This window comes from Channa argus, chromosome 24 (assembly GCF_033026475.1).
Source record: "Channa argus isolate prfri chromosome 24, Channa argus male v1.0, whole genome shotgun sequence".
Taxonomy (NCBI): Eukaryota; Metazoa; Chordata; class Actinopteri; order Anabantiformes; family Channidae; genus Channa; species Channa argus.
Genome location: NC_090220.1, coordinates 7,782,905 through 7,805,574, shown reverse-complemented (window position 1 = coordinate 7,805,574; position 22,670 = coordinate 7,782,905). Strand labels below are relative to the sequence as shown.

The following is a 22,670-nucleotide window of genomic DNA, read 5'->3' as shown; positions in this document are numbered from 1 at the left end:
GTCCTCTATGAAAAACAGATGCCTCACTGCTCTTGAGTTGGCTGCAGAATTGAATAAAACGAGAAAAAATAGTCATTGTGTAGGAGACGAAGGTCAGCTGGCCCCATGGGCAGAAATAAAAAAAGGTTGGCAAATTGTTAAAAAAAAAAAAAAAAAAAAGTTGCTGTTGGCCAAGATGAACAGTGGACTAGTGAAATCCAAGCAATAATCTCAGATTGACCTATAACCTGTCTGCAGTTTAATGAATTTTTACCTGGTTTAAGTATAACTGTGACCTTCTACATGACATGAGGAGCTAATGAACAGATCTTTACCCTCTGTGACTGGATGGTTTAGCAGAAAATGCTCATTGAGAATTGTATTTTATTTTGAATTTTATTTTTTATCAGTTGAAGTAGCCATTTTTTAATTCAAATTCAAAGTTATTCATCTTTTAAACAAATGATTCAATCAAGAGAGTTCCATACCAATCCAAGCAATTTAATGGCCTCCAGTTCAGAGTCAACTAAAATTATCTGTCGAAGCATGAAATTACTTTTTTACATCTAGCCACAAAGGCTAATGTGGATAATACTAAGAGAAGTTTATGTCGAGAATTAAATGCTTATTTTTTTGTCAAATCTACTTTAAAAACAATTCTAGTTATTTAATCCTATTTTATCAATCATGATTTACTGATTGAATCTTTATTCACTGGGAAGTTTAGTAATTCTGAATACACTTAATAAAGAGTGCTGCAAAATTGCAAGTATACAATATCTGACTTTTAAAAAATCAGTTTGCCAGAGGAATAGAGTGGTTACTTGGCTCTGATACATATCACATGCCGTCACAAATTTGTCATGTCACTTTTATTTGCAGGTGTTCTAGCAAAACACATTAAAAATAGTTCTGAGCTCAGGCAAAGAAACTAATGTTTTACATTGTGAGGTGCAAGATGGTTTGATGGCAGCAAGGAAAATAAGGAAATGTTTGCTGTTATTTGTTTTTGTACTAGACATAGACCAAAGGATGTTCTACTACGTTGTTTTACTGTAATATAATTAGTTTTTATGAATGTGATTGATAAGAAGGCTCCATGAAGAAGATACCTCAAAGTTCTTTTTTTTACACCATTAAAGCTGCCTGTCAGTGCTTTCTCAGTAGCACAGATGCAGTCTGCATGTTGCTCAGGTTTTCTTCCTTTCATGTGATAAATTAAGTTTGTAGTGGAGAAGTCCCGTTGTAATTTAATGCCCCTTGGTGTTGCAAACTTGAGTAAAGTTGAATGCTGTTGCTAGGTGAAGATGAAGTGTCCCAGAAGTGTGTAGGGTGACGTAATAGGCTAATTTGCACATCAATATGTTGAAGTAGTCAATGCTTTCAAATCAGAGAGAGGTGCTACAAAGCATGGGCTGTCTTCAACAGAATTTTTGCAGGTTCATAGGCAAAGGGTTCTAAAAATATGTAGTTCTGGAGAACTTCTGTATTGCTTTAACATTGTTGGTATTATAACTGTAAGGATGGCAGTAATGTTTGTTGGAGGGTCCATCAATACTGTATTTTGCTCATGATTTCCAGCTATCTGATATAATTGATTCTGGAACACATGATATATTGAAAGAAAATCAACAATATATCAGGCTTTTTTTTTTTTACCCCAACAGAGAACACTTTAATTAGAATGTCCTCTAATCCTCTAGCCCACTTCATAGAAAATAAGTTGTATATCATGCATCACCATTCAGCCTTAAGGTACTGAGATGCACATATTGGCTATTCCTACTTACCATCAGGTCTCTTGATTCAGCCTTACACTATGCTTGCTCTGCTTGTACGCTCATGTGAAATCCCTTTATTAGGGCACATAGATAAACACTTTCACAGAGTATGTGATTCTTAAATCTTTGGGTGCAACCTCATAAAAAAATACTAAAATGTTTCCATTGGTCAGTCTTTGACAGAAAAAGTGCTACATTTAAAATGTTGTTGTTAAATTTGTGTGGGGAAAAATAAATAAAAACTTTTTGTCATCATATAATCATTCATTTAGAAAAGAAGCATTGTTAAAAGCTTTTTGTCTTAATTACCTCTCTATTCGCTCCCTCAAACACTGTTAAGTTGGAGAACTTAAATATAACTCAAACCTCTAGTAAGCTACTATGTTAGATTCTAGGAAGAAAAACTGTGTTCAGTTAGGCTGCCATCCTGATGAGACTGTTTGCCATGTAGAGACTATTCTCTTTTGATTTTAATCTCCTCTGAGCTGAGGCTCTGTCTTCTCCCAAGGTCGGCCATTTTATGGGTTTTCTGCTGCATCAGGTATTTGTGGGAAGCTCAGCATGCTTTGCCCTGCTTGTCTGCCTGGAATGCACAAATTCACTTCCTCTTTACACTAACACACACACTTTATTCCCTCTGTACACAATAAGCCAAGAGATGTGTATTTTCATGCCCAGAGCATATTTATGCAGGCACTGTCACCCAAAAACACACATTGTTAATGTCATATAGGTCGAGCTTCTGTCGGTGTGTGTGTGGGTGTGGGTGTGGGTGTGGGTGTGTGTGTCAGAGAGAGAGAGAGAGAGAGATAACATTTCAGTATCCTGTAATAAAAGAATAATTTCATGTAGCCAATGGTTTTCTCCACAACTCTTATGCCTCATATCACACCCCTCCCTTGTTCATAACAGTTGTTATCACCCTGTACTGTTGTCGTCTGGTCATTGTGACTTTAGTTTTAATATTGCTGAACTTATGTAGACACACAACCCAGTAAGTTGGTAGTGTCTCCATCCAGACTCACAGACAGATATGAAGTTTAAGTGTTCTTATGACGATCGCAGTTCAAAAGATATGGGTGCATTCATTTATGAATGGTCTAGAGAAAGGCTTGTGATTCATACTGTTGCGTTGTTATTTTTAGAAATAACATCCATAAACCACTTTGAATAAATTTTCATTTAACATTACTTCAGATTTTATTAGAAATTCTGGGTAAAATCAAATAGCTGAGTTTTAAAATAGATACATGCTTTCTCACTATATCATACTTTTTTGACTAAGCCACTCACAAATGAGCATGGTGTAATACGTTTGCCCAGTAAGTCTTCAGAAGTGGAACCAGCTGCGATAGTGTGGTCTGTGAGGATCCTCTCCTCCCAACCCTTCTTATTCTGCTTCCTCTACCCCCTACGTCTGCTTAAACTCTCTTCTCTTGGCGTCATCCTCTTGGGATTGGGGTGTTTAGCCATTGACTGCCACAGAAAATGTGGCTAAATAGACTGCTCTCTTCTCTATGGTATTATTGGGTCATCCCTGCTGTTTTCCTGCCATCCATTTAATGCTGCTTACAATGTGACATTTGAATTTCATTGGAAGGTTGTCCTGTGGTGTGTCATTTTATATCAATAATACCCAAGTGGGTGTTCTGTGCTGTGATTTATGGGTACACTGATGATTCAGTGGGCGCTGTTGATGATCCCAAAATAACCTCACTCATAGTAAATGTGAGTTTTGAACACAGACACCTGTGTGGTTATGTGTGAGAAGTAATTTGCATACATAAAATTAATGACGCATGAGAAGAATGAATGCTAGCTGTAGTTGATTGACACAAAAATGATCTACAGCTATTTTAATAGTCAATGAAAAGGGACTTGACCAGTTAAAGTAAAATTTATTTCAGGTGCTGGACCGTAGGTCAGACCGAAAATCCATTTAAAAATGTTACTGATGCTGGTACTGATATTGTGTCTGATGCTACCCTTGTGTGCTTGTCAAAGTTGTCCAATATAAAGCATACACTAATACCATTATGACAAAATTACCAGGCATATTTGAACCTGCAGTGTCTGCCATGTCTCTCATCAACTGAACTGTTCTGTGGATTGATGAGGATTTTACTGTCCCGCAGATTGTACTAGGAACAGTTCAGGAATCATATTGGTACTATATCTGTAAATGTAAGTACTTGTACTCAGTCTTGGAAAAGTGGTATTATGATATCCCTAGAAGTCACATTTGCCTTTGTCCAAACTGCAAATGTTAATGTACGAAATGGACATAAGGAGAAATTTCAGCGGTCTGAAGGTATTCTATGATGGTTACAACAAAACCAAATTGAACTGCAAACTCTGCTTACTGACACACATGAAGCTTGCAGCCAAGAAGAGATAAATCTTAGGATATTTATTGAAACACTTAAATTTACGTTTAAGGTCTCAGGTACACCTGAGTATACAACAGGTGCCTTGGAGGGAAACCTTTTCTTAATTATTTTTGTTTTGATCACTGGTGCCTTAGTGTGAAAAAGAGTATAAAGAACAGAAATCGAAGCATTCATGCTACAGAGTTATCTGCAAGAAATGGGAGATTGCACATATTTAATTGACCAGTGTAATCACACAGCACTGTGACAGCAGTTAAGCCAGTTTAACTACTGTCAATTTTGTCCCAAGCTGCTCCTCTTAGCCTTGTAGTCCTGTATATTTGTCAAACAAGGTTTATTTCACCACCTGGTACTTATTGTTCTTTTTGCTGAGTGAATTTTACTCTTGGATGTGGAATAAGTAAGTAAGGGAAAGGTTGTGGGGCATAGAGATAATGACACATAGTACTCATATGTAACTGATAAACTCATGCATCAGAAACACTGTCTTTTAAAAACATTCCTTCCAGAAAGTGATGTGATGATTTAATGGGTATTCAAATGATATCTTACCAAGGTTTGTTTTATGGACAAAGAAAAAATATTAAAATGATTTCCAAGGATTATTTCTGGGGGAAAGTTTACAAGGTTACTCTTAGTAATACTTCAGTTTGCTAACTTGAATATGTTGCGAAATGGACATTGCATCACATACATATTTGGATATTATTTAAGTATGCAAATAATATACCACACAATACTGACTGAGACTGTTTTACAACAAGCTTGTGTTTATGAGATATGTGCGATTATGTTACAGTTCGTAGTGTTGGGAGTCAAATTTTGACTGAGCAGTTATATTCCCGGAAGCCAGTATTGAGCTAATTTCTTTGAAATTTAAACCATTGGCTAGTAGTACACTTGTGGATGAGGTAGATTTGGCATTAAAAAAAAAAAATGAAACCGCAGAAAAAATAAAATTACCAGTGAGTGTATGGTTTGGGGATGAAGACCCTAAAGGGAGAGAACAGCCTTCACAGGATAGCAAGGCAGCCAATGTTGGTGCTTGACTGTTGTCTCACACTGGAATGTGCCAGACTCTTCGTGTGTTAACATTAAAGTGAAATCCTGCCTGCAAAGCTCTATCAGCAGGACTTATTTGATCTACCGACCACACACAATTAATGATTTTATTTCCCCACCTACCCCTGTTCTTTCATCCTACATTGCCAATCTTCCCGCTCATTTTCCTTTTTTTTCCCATTTTTACTGCTCGTCTTTTGCACAGTTCTGTCTCCTCTTCTCATTACTCCCCACATTTCTCTCTCCCTCTGCTTGCCCCCCACCCCAATAGGCCTCCCTCTTGTATCCAAATGTGATTTCTTTTTTTTCTCATTTGTGTTTCTCCCTCCTGATCTACCTCTTCACATCCTCCCCCTCCCCTCCCTCCTCCTCCTCCTCTTCTTTCTCCCCTCCCTTTCTGCTTCTCTGGCAGGCTGCTCATTGCAGTGAGTCAGTATCATGGAGGCAGGCAGCGGGGCTGCCGCAGCAGTGGGGAGTGCACCACTAGGACTGCTGGGAGCCACAGCCACGTCCTGCCATGACATCTTTGACAGGTAAGACCAGTATGCACCCTCAGGGATGGACTACCCCCAGATGTTGTCATCACAGTAAAGAGGGGAGGAAGAGTGTTTGTGGAGAGATGGACCACACCTTAGGTTTTGGTTTAGTGAGCATGCTAGTTTGTTTAGAGTTAAAGAAGAGTGTATTGAGAGTGTGTTAGTGATTGAATTTGTGTGTGTTTGCATGTGTTTGTTTGTGTGTGCACGCTCATCTTATTTATTTGCATGTGTGTGTCTCGCTGTTTCCTTATTTTGTTATACTTACTGTATTTAAAGCAAATGCTCAGGTCTTGACAGCTGGAGAATCTGATTTGTGCTTGTATCAGTGCCAGTGTTGAGTGTGCTTATGTGTGCTGGAATGTGTGTGTTCATGATAAAAGGGGGTGTCACTTAGCTTCCTCTGTGCCTCAAGGAGGAATGACAGCAGTGTATGCGCATGCAGCTGGGGGGGTGGGGGCATACGAAGATGTGCTCATTCTAAAGCTGAGCCAATAGAGTGAGTTTGCACAGTCACCACCCAACCCCTCCATAACCCCCACCCACACTAGTCAACCCATAGCAACTAGGTGAATGCCATCACTGTCACCGCTGGAAACCCCTCAGTACTGATGGAGCCTGCCAACTCCCAGCTGCAACGACCACTGCCTCCACCGAGGGGCTGAGTGCATCCGCTTTCAGCCAGTTACGTCATCGCTACAGCTGTACACCCACACGCCCATATACTGTCATCATTCAAACACACACACACACACTCTCAATCTTTAAGCATGTACATTCACAAAAACAGACTGTTCTGTATCCAGTATGCAGACATGCTTAACAGGGTTGTTTAAAACAGATATCGCTGCTGTCACGCGTGCAGGTGATAAACGTACAGATCGACGATTCATCTTTGTTGTTTTGGACTTCTTGGCATGTTCTCCTGTGCACAGCAAACTCTCATCATTCAGCAGGTGCTGTTGTGATACCGCTTATCCCCTCTATATTACAGTCGTTACACTCTCTTGCCACTGAGGTATAACTAATCTCCGACAAATCCCGGGGATCTCCTTTGACACATTGTACAATCAGAGATAGAAATTAAGGCCATGACTCATTTAGCTGTCACTTCCTTGCTATTTCTGTTAGTCACCAATCACGCTCTGCCTGGAATAGATACATTTTTATCAACTTGCTCTGAAAAAGATTGAAATGCAGATCTGCATGTACAGCTGTTCCCATACCAGCCAGCCAGGTAGCCAGTGACTTCTCTCTCCTACATTACTGCCACAGCAGGTATGATGTGGGATTAGTGCGGTGTGTGTATCACTGGCTTTACACTTGTGTACATCTGGCTGTTTTTGCAAATGTGTCCTTCTAAATGCTATATAGGTGGTGTTGGGGATTATTGTCAAGGCAGCTCAGCTTCTCCACCTGCCCCACTCACACCACCCCTTCAGTCCTGAACTGGGTCTGAGTCCTACACTGGGGTTACCATGGCAGCAGCAGCTTAGCATACATTACACTGTGGTCCAACATTACTACTGAGAATGAAAAAAGGGAACAGCCAAAAATAACAAGGTAAAGAAATGGGGATAAGGGGAAATATGTTTTTCTTATAATTTACTTAAGCATGACGTCATGTACAGTACATATATACTGTAAGGGTGTGTATGCAGTTTCCCATTGCAAAATTATTTACTCTGTCAAAGAAAAGTGGGAGGGCATTTAGCTGCAGTATAAAAAACGTTTTTGTAGTGAATTCTGATGGACAAAGGTGGATCAGAGTATCAGCACCCAGGATGGACCAGGGTTAGACTGTGGACAGTAGGGCCCACAGGAGGTGACAAAGAAAGAAAATGAAAACTCAGTACAATAATATAGCGTTTGATTCCCTGACACAAGAGGACAACAGAGCAGTATATTTAGCAGGAGGAAGTCTTCAGCATTTACCATGTTTTCATGAATCTGTAACGAAATAGATCATGTAGCTACTAATTGAAGGTACATACTGCCAAGCCTGTAGCTTTGTATGTACTTAATTTAAAATAACTAAAGTTTATTTAATGTTTGTGATTTGTCTTTCATGAACCTAAATCAACATTTACGTAAGGATAGTGTCTCAAGACTTCAAATTACTATATGACTACTAAAGAAGCACACAACCATCAGTTGTGATGTTTAGTCCTACTCAGCCTCAGCCTGTGAATGCTTATAAACTAATGCCTTCTGTGGCTGTAGGGGAGCTTGGGGGGGATTCTGATGAGGTCATCCAAGGTTTTGTGGTTGAGTCTGAGATGAGAAATTGCAACAGTGTTCCTGCATTTAGACGTGTGGAGGGTCTAATGATAGATAATATTGAGTTACTTTATGGTAATTGTAGTAAGCGGTCCTTTTAAAGTTTGACCCATATGTTGATACCTACAGGATACATACTGGATTTCTCAGCCTCTGCTGCTTTCATTCTGTCTCACAGCTCTATGGAAATGCAGCACCAACTTATTAAGTGCTGCTTTAAGCAGAACTCTTGATTGAATGAAGTCAACATTAAAGTTTTCAGAGATAAATTTAATTTGACTTGGAATAGTAATATTTGATAGTGTCTTATTTGGCTATGGGGATGTAAAAGTCTTTCTATTGTACTCTAGTTATTTTTGTTAATTGTCAATCTGAACTCTACAGCCTTTGCCAATACACATTGGATGAAATAAATGTATTCAAGCACCCCTTTGGATGCCAAAGTTTACAATGTTAGATTTTTTGTAGCATAACTTGTAAGTAATTTGTGTGACATGTCTGTATTATACTTGTACAACAATTTATGCAGTATTTTTCACATACAAGGAGTATGTGGAGTAGTGCAGCTCATTGTATTCTGAAGATCCATGTGTCGGTGAGGAGTTTACATGTTCTCCTCTTCTTTGTGTGGGTCTCCTCAGGGTAATCTGATTTCCTCGCACACTCCAAAGACATGCATGTTAGCTTTAGCTAAAATGCCTGTAGGTGTAGGTGTGAATGTAAGTGGGAATGGTGGTTTGTCTTTATTTTTTTCTGTGTCATCCCACAGAGATAGATGGGTGACCTCTCAAGTGTGTACTGTGTCATACGTCCAGTGACAGCTGGGGATGGCTCCAGCCCCCTGAACCTTCACTAGATAAGCAGTTAAGATAATGGTTGAATGGTGTTAATTTAAAACAATAGGACCACAAGCATGTGAACCTTGTTATAACAAAGTGAAGTGACAGTAATAAGTAAGTCACTACTACTTTTAATGGTTATATTTATAGTTTCCACTTGTTCATCAATCTCATTATTCTCCTTGGAAAAAGATTAGCTTGTCTACATCCAGCTTGTTGTTCTTGTAATTGACGCTATCTGCTATCCCGGGGACAGTTTCTAATATAGTTGTCCATTAGACACGTGCCTGAGTTTGGCTGAGGAAATAATATCCATTATACTTGGTGACCGTGAAACTGTTGAGTAATTTTTGTAAATTTATATCAACAGCAGAGTAAGATTTATTAATTAACAATTAATTAAGTTACTGATTTACTGTCAAAATTAGATATAAAAAAATAGACATTGGACTTCTGTCTTGTCTGCTCTGCCATATGTAGGGCAGATAAACTGCCACAGTGGGATAGAGCTGAACTGCTGTCCAACTGGAGAGACTTCTAGTGAGTGGATGAGATCCAGAACATGCATACGGTTGAAATCCTGTGTATTGGCTACTAATGGCCTGCTCCATGTTTTGTTTCTTCAGTCTGTTTATTACTACTTGCTGGTTTTTGCTTTTATTAACTGCGCTCCTATGGTCAGTATCTGCAGCACAAGATGTGAGGTGGTTAGTTAAAGAGCCCATTATACCCTTTAATGTTAAGATTTTTATTCTGGGCATCTTCAGATATTCTGTTGAAAAATGTACAATTCCAAAAACTGCTTAGTATAATTTTGGGACCTAATGCAGTACCTCTAATTCACCTCTGCATGAAATCGTTCATTTTAGCTCCTGTCCCTGTAAAGCCCACCTCCCCCGGAGTCCACAAAGTTCTGATTTGCCAGCTTGTTGAAGTCTGCCAGTGGTCTGGGCTAAGCAAAGCACTGAGCCACAGATGTAATGTGAGAGTAGGTGAGCGTGACTGTATACGTTGTGGGTGTGTGAAGCCAAAATGGAGGTCTATGTATGGACTGATGAGATTCATATGTAAGACTGACTGGAACATTTTGAGTGGGTCGAGAGTCTCATCACAGAGTAAATAGAGAAGTGTGATTATGTTTTTGTGTGCTTTCTTATACCCATGTTTAAGAATTTGGCACTGTTTGATATAGACACCTATCATCGCAGCAGTTACAGCTGAAAATACGAAGTTTCACAACCCAACAAAACCCAAAATTGGTTTTATTGCTGTTTCACTAACTAGATAGAAGCCGCAAAGAGACAGCAGACATTTCATAAAGCTTTTTTCTTTGCTGCTTTTTCATTCATGGATGTTTCAATTAGTTTAAGTAAATAACAGTGGCAACTTCCCTACTGGTATATTCAGACTTTGAAACGATGATCATGTAGGAGGTATTAAATTGCTATCTATGTGGTAGTAAAAAGATCTTATAATGTAAAGCAACTATGTAGAAACATTATCCTTGACTTAGCTCATCTTACTCTGTTGTTCTCTGCAGTGCAGCCAAGCCATGTCCTAGTGCCAGGGATTGATTGTCTTTAGTGACCTTGAAAACAAGCTTGAATTTCACCTTTGAAAATTCTGTCATAGCCCCAGCTAGAGTCAACTAGTAGAAACTAGAAACTCACATACAGCTAGAAATGCCAGCCTCAAATAAGCTTGAATGGTCATTTATTTATTATATTGCATAGTTTAGGCCTAGATGTGTTACTATTCTTCTACTAGCATATGCCTCAGGACTACAAAAAAGTGACCAACAAGCAGTGCCACTTAATGATAGAAAGTGTTTGAAATGGAAAAAACATGTTACACAATTGCTTAAATGTAAAAGTTACTCAATGGCCACATATGTGAAAGCAAGTCAAACTACCAAAGATTAGATTTTTCATACAAAACTTTGCTGCTCATAGTTCCCTACTTGTTTTTAAAGAAAGATGCAATGAAGTAATTACTCTAAAATGCACTTTACATATGTGTAATTAGCGATTTTTGCTGACTGAAGTCAAACATTAATGATTTTTATGATGACTATTCAGCCAGTTCAAAAGGAGTCATTGAGTAGTTTATTTCTTGAGATTAATGTTAAAACTAAGACACGGAGCCAAACATGAGGTTCTTCACTCTCTGAGCCTTCAGTCTCCACTTGTTGGATATTTCTTTCATCCAACCAGTGCCATAATATTCTCTTGTGGGTATTATTGGCAGTTCTAAAAGTGGCATGTATCCATGTGTGTTGAGTCCAGTACAGAAAATATGCTATGCTTTCAAGAGATGCTCTTATAAACATTGATTACAGCCATCCAAACTGGCATCACTTGTTGCCTTCATGGGTCGTGTTGCCTTCTCTTAATATATTTGTGCTGTTTATAGGATCTAAAGTGAATAATCATGAATTGCAGATACAGCTTCAGTGTGTTGTTATAGTTTCTGCAGCATGGCTATGCATAGTATTCCCAGTTAATAAGGTAATTTTACATCTAGCTAAAACAAATTCGGTTTATATCAACAGTTCTCTAATAGGTTCTTCTTCATGAAGATAATAATGCGTAGGTTTTTTTTTAGAAAGTTTAATTTTGTAGTTTATTGTTTGTTATTTGGAAAATTAATAATTTCAGGCAAAAAGGCTAAAAATGTGCTCTAATGCTGTAATTAAAGCCTTGAGGCTTTTTGGGTACGACGCTACAAGTTTTGTACACCTAGTTTGGGGGAGTTTCTGCCATTCTTCTTTGCAAATCCCCTCAAGCTCAGTAAGGTTAGTACTCTCACTATTGAAACCCTGATCTCATCCACTCTTAAATATTTGGTCCATATAAGGGAAAATACTTGTCCTAAATTGGCTGTGACAACTTTAAAATATTAGTCCACAAAACCCACATGATTTCAGCTTGGGGTTGAACGTAGATGTTGAGTCAGACATTCTATGATGAGTACCCTAATAGCAGCGACATGAGAAAGTGGTGGCTGAGGATAAATGCTGAGACTTTCATGGCTTTAATTTTCAAAGTGAGAAAAAAAAAAAAATATATATATATATATATATATATATATATATATATATATATATATATATATATATATATATAGAAAGAGAGAGAGAGAGAGAGAGAGAGAGACTGGAAATGAGTTTAAAGCACAGTTTTTGATGCCAATGTTAGTGTTGTGTTGTAGGAAGCAGACCATTTCTCCTTACCAAGCAATGCTGGTGAGGAGAATGCTGGGAATTCCATAGTACACCCCACTTCTGAGCAGAAAAAGTAATCCCTGGTGGCTTGAACTTCATCTCTAAGTGCTGAAAGCGCTTCACGGTCATTGGTTCTTAAGCCTTTCCTCTGTGAGCTATGTCATGGGTGTTCATTGTGGAGGAATGTTAGTCAGTAGCTTAGGAATGCTGGAGTTTTTCTCAAAAGTTTAGTCTTATCATTGACCACATGACATGGCATCTGCAAACCAGCAGACAACTGATTTTTATGTTTGCCTAAATAGCTAATAGCTATGTGGTAGGACATCACACGTATATTAAAAGCATGTGCTTGCTTTTAATATACCTCTGATTATAATATAATATAAGACTAATGTGAATAAACAAAATCTGTGTATGTTTGCTATTGTGGCCATATGCCAATAACGGTTAAGGATAACCTCTCAGTTGTCCCCTCCAAATTTTTCTACTTCGTAATCTGTCATTTGGACCACGTCTCTTCTTTCCCTTGTGCATTTGCTACTGTGTGGGGAAAATGCAAGCATGTATTCACAGTTTTTAATTTTATTTTTTTATTTTTACAGAGCTCAGATAGAGCAAAAGAAACTGTCGATTAGTAGGTGTTTTCTTATGCTATGTTAATATATGCTTTAAGAAATGGAACTCTTCATGTTTGCCAACCATTACCATTCTCCCAGTTTTTCTCTAGTAACCAGTGATAAAGGGTAAAAGGTAAAAATAATTATATTTTTTTCACTAATATCATTTTCATTATTTTACCGTAACATTGTTTTTATACAGTTTTTGTTACTTCTGATAATGCAGAACATTTGTACTAGCTGATTGTGGATTATTGTTAAGTTATGTTTATAATTAATTTTGCATAACCTTATATGCCATTTTGGTGTACGGGGGATAAAAAAATTAACCCTAACCCAACATAATAAACCTCAGATATTTGTGTATGGACATCTGTAAAGTTCGTTGTCAGTGTTAAACATGATCAAAGGTCCAAAGCTCAAGGTGAACAAGTGAATACATGCTTGCTGTAAGTGAAAACCCCAGGTTTCAGTTTGCCATCGTGTAGTCATTTTTTTCTACCTGCTGGACAGTATGACATGACGGGTGGAGTTTCCATGTCGACTAACTACACCGACCATGAAAACTTTCACAAGCTGGCCATTCAAAACAGTTGGCTGAAGGGATGGGGGCCTTAAAGGCTCACTTCAGTTATTTTGTCAGACGAGCTTTAAGAGCCTTTATAAGATAAACAAGCACTTTTTAAAACTGAAATGCGTACAATCCTATACAATAGAAGAAATAAGTTAAACGTAACAGGATTACAAAAAATGTAATTAAAGCTATAACGGTGTCAGCACACTGACAATGAATACAAATGTAGTAAGAATATGAAGGGAAGGACTATATGTAACCCAGTACAACATTGTTATATATTCTTGCTATAAAATATAAAAAATGTTTTATCCTTTTTTTCCTCTTCTAAATAATAAAATTAAACTTAAAACAATGTAAACACATTACAGTATAGTCGACTGGAACTACATTCAAGAACTTTTAGTTTCCATCTACTGAGAACTGCTCCAAACTTACTTCCTGCCTATTTTTTCAAATCCTAAAATATAAATGTTTACATGAAGTACTTTAGTATCAAAAGAGAAATAACTTGACTGATTGAAGAAGTCAGCTCAGTGTGCAGTCATGCAAACAGGTTTGTTACAGGCACAGGAAGTACAGAGAATTACTCATAACTAAACCTAATACTTCGCTGCATCTCAACCCAGACTCCTTGGCCCTGAAGACATTGCTTCAGTTGTTGGTGGACCCTGTCATGTCGCAGTTGCTACTGATTGTTTCATCCTCCTCAAAACAGAGCTTGTTTCTTCTTTCAGTTTTCTTTGTTGTCTTTTCTTGTTTGTCAGACCCATGCAGATGTAGCAACACTGCTGCAATTGGGTAGATGGGTCAAAATCATCCTTGAGGTGTTGCGTGTGTATGTGTGCGTGTGTGTGTCTGTGTGTCACTACTTGCTTTGTGAAATGCTACTGTGCAATCTGTTTCATTCTCATCCATGTTCTCTTATTCTCTCAGCCTCTCTGGAAACAAGTGCAGTCTTTGAAGTTGAGGAGGCGCCTGTCTACACAGTCGTCTCATCAGCTTCAATTTTTTTTCTTGAAGGCAGTGCTAACCTAGATGTAACGCCATCAAATTATCCAATCTCTGTTTTTCTTAGTTGTTCTCCGGATGGTGAACACATTGTGATCAAATTGCGTTGAACTGGACCCTGCAGCTATTGGTCACATTCAACTTTTTACATGCAGAATTATATTGATTGTTGCAGCTCTAAAAAGCTGGAAAGATCTTTCCTGGTAAGTCAACATGGCAGGATCAACTCAAATCAGCTTTGGCAGTATAGCTACAACTACAGATTATTGCAACCACCAGTTTATGTAAATATTAAATTTTTGTATAGCACAGTTAATAGTGTAGTGTATAAGATTATACTACAAATAGTTTAAAAAAAAATTTGTTTTGTTTGTTTGCTTTTTGTGGTTCCTTTCATTAAATCTTGATGTTCACTGCTTGAGCTGACAGTTAATAAAGAATATTAAATCAGTCTTTTGGGATTTTGAGCTGTTGGTTCAACAAAACAACCATTTCACTTTATACAAGAAACTGTGATGTTGCTTAAAATCTATATAGATGATAAAACAATAGATTTATTATTTCTTTTTTGTCTTTAGGCTAATCCTGTAAGTTCAGGGTCGCCACAACAGATCAGTGGTCTGCATGTTGATTTGGCACATTTTTATGCTGGGTGCCTTTCCTGACGCAGCCCTCCGCAGTGTTTACCGAGCTTGGGACCGGCACTGCAAATCTGGGGATGGGCGAGTGGGGTTTAGTGTCTTGCCCAGGGACATTTAGACATGTAGTCGGGGAGCGCTGGGTGCAAACCTCCAACGTTATGGTCGGTGGGCAGCCACTCTACCAAACGAGCCACTGCCGCCACCAAAACACAATTCATTATTCATTGATAAAAATACTTGAAATGGAACTGGCTAAACCCTAACAGTAGAGGCAAAAATCAACCAAGCAAAACTGTGACGGTATGTTTAGTTTCAATTTTGTGCATTTGTGTGCATTTGTTTTGCAGGGGCCTAAGACCTGGACGTCACCTGGAAGAAGACGATATTGTGCCTGAACTGGCTCACATCCATCCCAGAGAGAGACCTGACTGGGAGGAGACCATCAGTGCCATGGTGACACACCCACACAAACACTCAGTCACTATAATGATATCTCTTTTGCATATTCACACATTTGCACAGGTATGCACCATCTTGAATGCCCAGCCGGTTATTTGTGTTCTGCTGTGATCATAGGTCAACTAAAGTTCTTAAAGCCTACCAAACAGCAAATCTGCATGCCCAACATTGTTGCCCGTTACATTCTTATCAGCATCGGTTTTTATCCCAGTGGATTTCTTGTGTTTCCTTTGCTCCAGTCAAAACTGTGTATCCTCTGCTCTTGAAACACTAGCACACATTCATGATTAATACGAGGGACTGTTGTGTCCTGAGTCTGCTTTACTCCAGACTCTTTGCATAGATAGTCAGCCCTCTGTGTACTGTTATGTCGTGTTTGTTTCAGGGGTTCTCTCCACACTGGATTCCCTTCACCACTCAGAATCAGTCATTATTTCCTTTCCAACCATCTTTGGTTTGGGGCCTCTCTTATTGCATCGACAGCATGCTGAAAATGAGGCCGTCTCCATGGTAACATGTCGAGCTGTGGTCGGCTCGTGGTTGGAGCCCTATTGCCAGTGCTTGTTTCGATCAGGGAACGGAGAGATGGAGAAAGAAACAACAATCCCACCAGGCTAATTAATATTGATTACTGAGGCAGGTTTTTAAATACTGCATGTCTGCCATTCTTTGTTCAATATTTGATATGAAAGGGACTCTATGCTTGCATTATGCATGTCTAGTGGTTTGATGAGGTGATGAGAAGCACTAAGCAACTTGGTGTAAGCTGTCACACCAACGCCCTGTTGCAGTGTGTAGGAAAGAACACACTCTGTCTTGCAGAGTAGTGCATTACAATTACAATTACATTAAGTCATTTGGCAAATGATTTTATTCAAATTGACTTGACTTAGGTGTGGTACAAAGCAAGCAAAAACTTTCTAAGCCAAGGACAAACATTACAGCATAGTGCTCTAAGAAAAATTGTTTCTGTTTCGTGAGAAGCATTTGCATCAAATTTCCAAGTGCAACTCCCTATGCACCCTAGAGTAATGCTGCTCAGCAGACAGAGTTCAGTAACTCATTCCACCATTGTGGGGCCACTGAAATGAAGGGCTTTGCCTAGAGTCTTTTGCTGTGTGGTGTAGGGACCCCCAGGCCAGAGGACAGCATTGTAGGCCTAGATGAGGGTGTTTAGGTAGGAATGTGCTGTCGAGTTAACCACTCTACAGCCCAGAGACGGAGCTTTGGACCTTATGTGGGCAGTTACTGGAAGCCAGCGCAGAGATCTAAATAGTGGTGTAACATGTGTCCTTTTTTTGCTGATTAAAAATAAGACTGCTGAATTTTGGATCATGTGGAGAAAGCTTTGATTGTGCTACTGGTAGCTCCATCAGCAGGGCAGTACAGTGGTCAAGATGAGAAATGACCACTGCCTGCAAAATGAGTTGACAAAATGAGTTATTACTGCATAAATATATATTACTGTATAACTAAAATAAATAGTTAATAAAACAGTAACAATGCAAAAATATTGGATTATATTTGTTTTCAATTCTGGTTAAAGTTGCTAAGAGTATCATAGATCATAAACAATTTTATTTATTCACAAAAACTTTGTTTGTGATTGTGTAAAGATTGTGTTATTTCCAAAAAATGAATAGTTTGGAGAGGAGCTAATAAAGAAGAAATATGATCTCTATTGCCAGTTCTAGTCAGAGCATTAATTGGAGGCGTTTTATGTAGTTAGAGGGACATCAGAATGGTAGGAAGTAAGATTCAAGATTCAAACAACTTTATTGATACCATAGGGAAATTGTGTTGCCTTGTTTACAGCTGCTCTTCACATGAAAAGTAGAGAAGAAAGGAAAAAAAACTTCCACCAAGACAATAAAGTACAAGTACAAACTACTGATCAATAAGTAAGAAAAAACCCAGCTAGAGAAGTAAACATGAATAAAATAAAAATAATAAATGAGATAAAAACAAAACAATTTGTCCATTTAGACCTGTCAGTCCCCCTCCTTTCTACAGAAGGGGGACGAGTTAAACACTTTAATTGCCACTGGGAGAAAGATCTCCTGTGATTTTCTGTGGAGCACTTGACTGTGATCATTCTCTGGCTGAAAGTGGCGTGGTCACGAGGGATTGTCTAGGATTGAGAGGAGTTTGGACAACAATCTTCTCTTAGCCACAACATGCAGAGGGTCCAGCTACACCCCCAGAACAGAACCAGCCCTTCTTATTATGTTGTCCAGTCTGTTACTGTCTGCCACCTTCATGTTGCTGCCCCAACAAACCACAGCATGGAAGATAAAAATGGCTACCATGGACTCATAAAACAGGACCCTAATCTTCTTAGAAAATACAACCTCTTCTGTGTTTTCCTGTGTATTGATGCTGCATTAATTGACCAGACCAGTTTATTGTACAGGTAGACACTCAGGTATTTGTACTCTAAAACTGCTTCCACCCTGTCTTTCCATATGGAGTGAGGATTGACAGGGCGAGACATGGGAACCTGTAGTGAAGCTCTTTTGGGCTGGATATGAGGCACATCACATCTTTTGAAAAAGGTGTTAAAATATTGTTCTATCCATACTCCCCTCGATCCTCTGGCTGCTGGTCTTATATCCAGTGATGCTTTTCATGCCACCTCCACCTTGAACTCCTGTCACATCTACAGCACACCTCACCACAGTCTTACAGCTCTCATACATGTCCTGCTCCACTCTAACATACTTCTCTGCCACTCCAGACATCCTCATACAATACCACAGCTCCTCTCTCTGCACCCTGTCATACGCTTTCTTTAAATCTACAAAGACCCAATGCACCTACCTCTGACCCTCTCTGTACTTCTCCATCAGCATCCTCAAAGCAAATACTGCATCTGTTGTACTCTTTCTAGGCATGAAACCATATTGCTGCTCATAAATGTCCACCTCTGCCCTTAGCCTAGCTTCCACTACTCTTTCCCAAAACATCTCCCTTGTTCTTGGCACCAGTACACTTCTCCTCCAGTCCTTGTGCATCCTCTTACTCTCCAAGATCTTGTTAAACAAACTAGTCCAAAACTCTACTGCCACCTCTCCTAGACACTTCCATACCTCCACAGGTATGTCATCAGGACTAACTCACTTTCCACTCCTTACCCTTTTCAACGCCCTCCTCACTTCACTCTTACTAATCTTTTTTATTTCCTGCTCCACACCAGTCTCCTCCCCTACTCCTTATTCTTTTTCATTTTCCTAATTTTTACTCTTCAAAGTATTTGTACTACTTTCATACTCCCATCATCATGAAACATGTCAATAAATTTCCATCCATATCTTTAATCAACCTAACCTGCTGCACATCCTTCCCGTCTCTATCTCCAACCTGTACAAATCCACCTCTTCCTCTTTAGTGTCCGACCTAGCATACAAGTCCTTATATGGTGTGTTTGGCCTTTGCCACCTCTACCTTCCCCTTATGCTGCATCTCATTTAACTCCTGTCTACTCTCCTCAGTGTCCCACTTCTTAGCTAACCTTTTTCTCTGTAGACACTCCTCGTCTGCTTTCCTCTTTCCCAGTGACACACCGCGCACCCTCCTTCCTGTCTCCCTGATCACATTAGCTGAGAGTGTCCAGTCATCTGGGAGCACCTCCTGACCAGGCAGAGCCTGTCTCCACCCCTCCCTAAAAGCGACCCGACATTCTTCTTTTTTCAACTCCCACCACCTTGTCCTCTGCTCTGTCTTAGTCCTCTTTATCTTCCTCATCACCAAAGTTATTTTACACACACTGAAGGCCACAGTTATGCCATCTAAAGTAACTGTTTAGACTGTGAGATTTGTTTGGGCCCAATATCTTCACTTCTGTCGAATTTCGAAGTAGGGAATTACAGGACAAGCCAACATTATAACTTTTAGGCATGCTTGGAGGTGGACTAATGGATTTGTCTCATCTGGTATCGTAGATAAATATAGCTGGGTGTCAACTGCATGGCAATGGAAATTACTGGAGTAATTTAATTATAACATTGCTTAAAGGGAGATCTGTGTATTGAAATCCATCGGTCCTAGAACAGAACCCAGTGGAGCTTCACAATTAGCTTTTGTGTGCTTAGAACATGTATCATTAACATGAATGAATTGGAAATTATCTAATAGTTCCTTTTATTCCCATAACATGTCTCTCTATTAAATATTGTTGTCAAAGGCTGTCCAGATCAGTTTTTGTGTAATATAATATGGATACTGTATAAACTACATTTACATTTACATTTAGTCATTTAGCAGACGCTTTTATCCAAAGCGACTTACAAGTGAGGTACAAGGCAAGCAAAAGTCAAGGAGAAAACATCAAAGCAAAGTCCTATCAGAAAAGTGTTCACAGCACGAGATGCAAGTGCGAGAAAGAGCAGAAAGTTTTATTTATTTATTTTTTTAAAGAGATTTAAGTGCATAGGAAGATGCGGAAGATTTCTGTTTTCAGCAGTTTTTTGAATATTGGGAAAGATTCAGCTAAGCGTGCAGAGTTTGGTAGCTCGTTCCACCATTGTGGGATCATTGCGCTAAACAGATTTGCTTGGTGTCTTCTGTGCGGTGCTGGGACCACCAGACGTCGTTCGTTGGCAGATCGCAGCGGGTGGGAAGGATTGTAGACTTGAATGAGTGAGTTGAGGTAAGCGGGAGCTGTCGAGTTAACCACCCTGTGAGCAAGAGACAGAGCTTTGAACAGTGAATCAGGTTCAAACTAAAAAACCCTTGACCTTGGAGATTGGTGGTTTGGAAAGTCTTTGCTGTATTAAAAACCTTGGCCTCATCTGCATACCACATTTAGTGTCATTGACCATCTGGTTGTAGATTCACTACCTACGCATAGTATCTTATTCACACCTCACTTGGCCAGTTGATCTTTGGGGCAGTTTTCTAATAGATCCTTTTAAAGTCATAAAGGTTTTGAGTAGTAGTTGTTTTCTTCTTTATCTCATAGTATTATTTTTCTTACCTTCATTTTAAAGTTATGCTGTCTCCCAGGTGGTTTAAAACAGTTTGACATCAGATGGCTTAAATAATGTATGAACACATATCCTAATTAAAATCTGCTTGCACCAATCTAGATTCCCCAGACTGTTAATGTTTTGTTGACCCTAGCAGCATTTAATTTTCAGACTAATTTGAGGTAAATTAAGCAAGCAAGTGAATTTGTTAAGGAACACACTAAAAACCAAGGAGAGCTGCTGCCTATTCGTAAACCCTGGTTGGACTAGACATCCTAACCAAACACTGTAATGAACTGAAGTATTGCTTTAATCACAAGATGTTTTAGCATAAGTTCTTACTTCAGCTTGTGATAAGCATGTTTGGGATTGGAGGACGACCGCTGTACCTCCTGTGCCACAGTCGCTCATCTTAGGGAAAAGAAAAGAAAAATAACAAGAGCAGTACAGTTTAGTGTAGTAGGAAAAACAAGATAAACCATGTCATACTGTTCTCTTTTGTGCACTCTGCGATAATTTAATACTGTTATCATCAGCAGGTGATGGATCAGATCAGCAGAACAGCTTTAATCTAATTAAATGCTGGGATGTGTTATAGTCCAGGTTACATAAGTCAGTCACAAAATTACAACTTGGCTTCAGTGATCTGACATTTTGCCCAGCCTGTAAACAAATTTGCAGTGTTTTGATGTTCATTCAATTATCTGAAGGTTTCTGAATATTGTCAGGTGCTGTAACTGTGTCTGAAATTTTTCTGTATGTACCAGCTGGTTTGCTGATATCTGTATTTGTACATTTCAGGCAAGGAGCGCAGAGATCCCTGAGTTGCGGACGGACCCTCTCATGCGCTCAAGCAGCAGCAGCACAGCCAGCATGAAGGTCAAGAATGTCAAGAAGTGAGTAGACACACACACACAGAATGAGTCACGCTCACACCTGCCTCTGCCTGTCTGTTCCACTTCTTTCTCACATCTCTTATTCCCCTCTGGTTATCTGTTTATCGCTCTTAACTGTCCATTTATCGCCTGTGTCCTGGTTGAGTTTCCTTCATTCCCTGAGTCAGTTCCTTTGTCTTCCTCCTCCCTTCATTCCCTCTCTGTTTGCGCTGCACTCACCTTCTTTTCCTAGTTGCACTCATTCTGAAGGTGTTATTGTAAGAAGAGGATGAGGTGCTAACTGTGGATGTGTGTTGTCTTTTTAGACTTTGCTTCACCAAGGGCCACTTCCCGAAACTGGCAGAGTGCGCTCACTTCCACTACGAAAATGTGGACTTTGGCACTATTCAGGTACAAACCCTAAAGCATTTCTCTCTACATCCTTTTAACTTTGCATACATCCCAAATGATAAAGAATGTGAACTACTGCTTGCCCATAGTGCACTATGTGTTTGTGTCACCACTGAGGTTTTAAAATGTTGATAGAACCGGCTGTTTAGATGTCATGGATTTCAAGCTTGGTGTAGAGGAAGCTTTGAACAGTTTTTTTTTTTTTTTTTTTTGAAGACTCATCCAACTCTGCGGGGTTTGATGCGTAATGGAAAGATGACATTTTAAACTCAAGCAGAATTCATCTGGCTCTAGATGGTTGATGATTTGCATTTGTTGGATATGTTTGGGTTTTTTTTATATCACTATCGGCTACATCATGACATCATATTTCTGCTTCACATCCCTGTGAAAATTATTAAGAGGTTTAACTACTTGTTACCTGATCTTTACTGTCGCTGACCATCTGGCTGTGGAGTCTTAAGCTGCAGGAAATGTTTGCAGTTGTTCCTTTAGTAACTCTGTGGTGCAAATTGTATTTTGTTTTTTATTTATTCATTTTTTTGCAATATATATTTCCTTCCTTTTATTTCCTATCTCTCACCATGTGTCTTGCACCTAACAGTAGTTTGTGTAATGAACAGTAATGTTTTAAAAGTTTGCATTTGTTTTTTTGTATTGTTCTCTATATTTATTAATTTTTGCTTTATAGCTAAAATGTCTGTTTAATTTATAGATCCCTAAAGTTAAATGCAAAGAGTATTATATTACAGTTTGTCTTTGTCTGAGTATAGCGGTAAACCAAAATATTAAATAGATAAGCTAAGCTTTATAACTGCAAATTACAGTATGTAAAGGGACAAGTTCAGTTTGCTGGTTGCAGCATGTAAAAATAATTGTATTATGTATCTGTAGTTGCTCTAGAGTCAAGTTTGAGAACCTAACCTTGATTATGTCATCTGCATTGTCTTGGCACAAGTCTCACTGTATCGATCAGAAAACTTGCCTTCAAAAAGAACATGTGGGATCTGAAAGAAGTGGAGGAT

General features: G+C 39.0%; 1 protein-coding gene across 4 annotated transcripts in view; it reads left to right on the top strand.

The window, feature by feature from the left end:
* Positions 1-22,670, top strand: part of arhgap32b (Rho GTPase activating protein 32b) — an 89,810-nt gene that overhangs the window by 22,355 nt on the left and 44,785 nt on the right. For 3 of the 4 annotated variants that reach the window (XM_067494076.1, XM_067494075.1, XM_067494074.1), the window contains exons 2-5: positions 5,625-5,745; positions 15,281-15,386; positions 21,161-21,255; positions 21,561-21,645. In XM_067494076.1, coding sequence (XP_067350177.1) covers positions 5,651-5,745; positions 15,281-15,386; positions 21,161-21,255; positions 21,561-21,645 — 381 coding nt within the window. In that variant the 5' untranslated portion in view covers positions 5,625-5,650. The remainder of the gene's footprint in view (positions 1-5,624; positions 5,746-15,280; positions 15,387-21,160; positions 21,256-21,560; positions 21,646-22,670) is intronic. The other variant, XM_067494077.1, reaches the window with a different exon arrangement.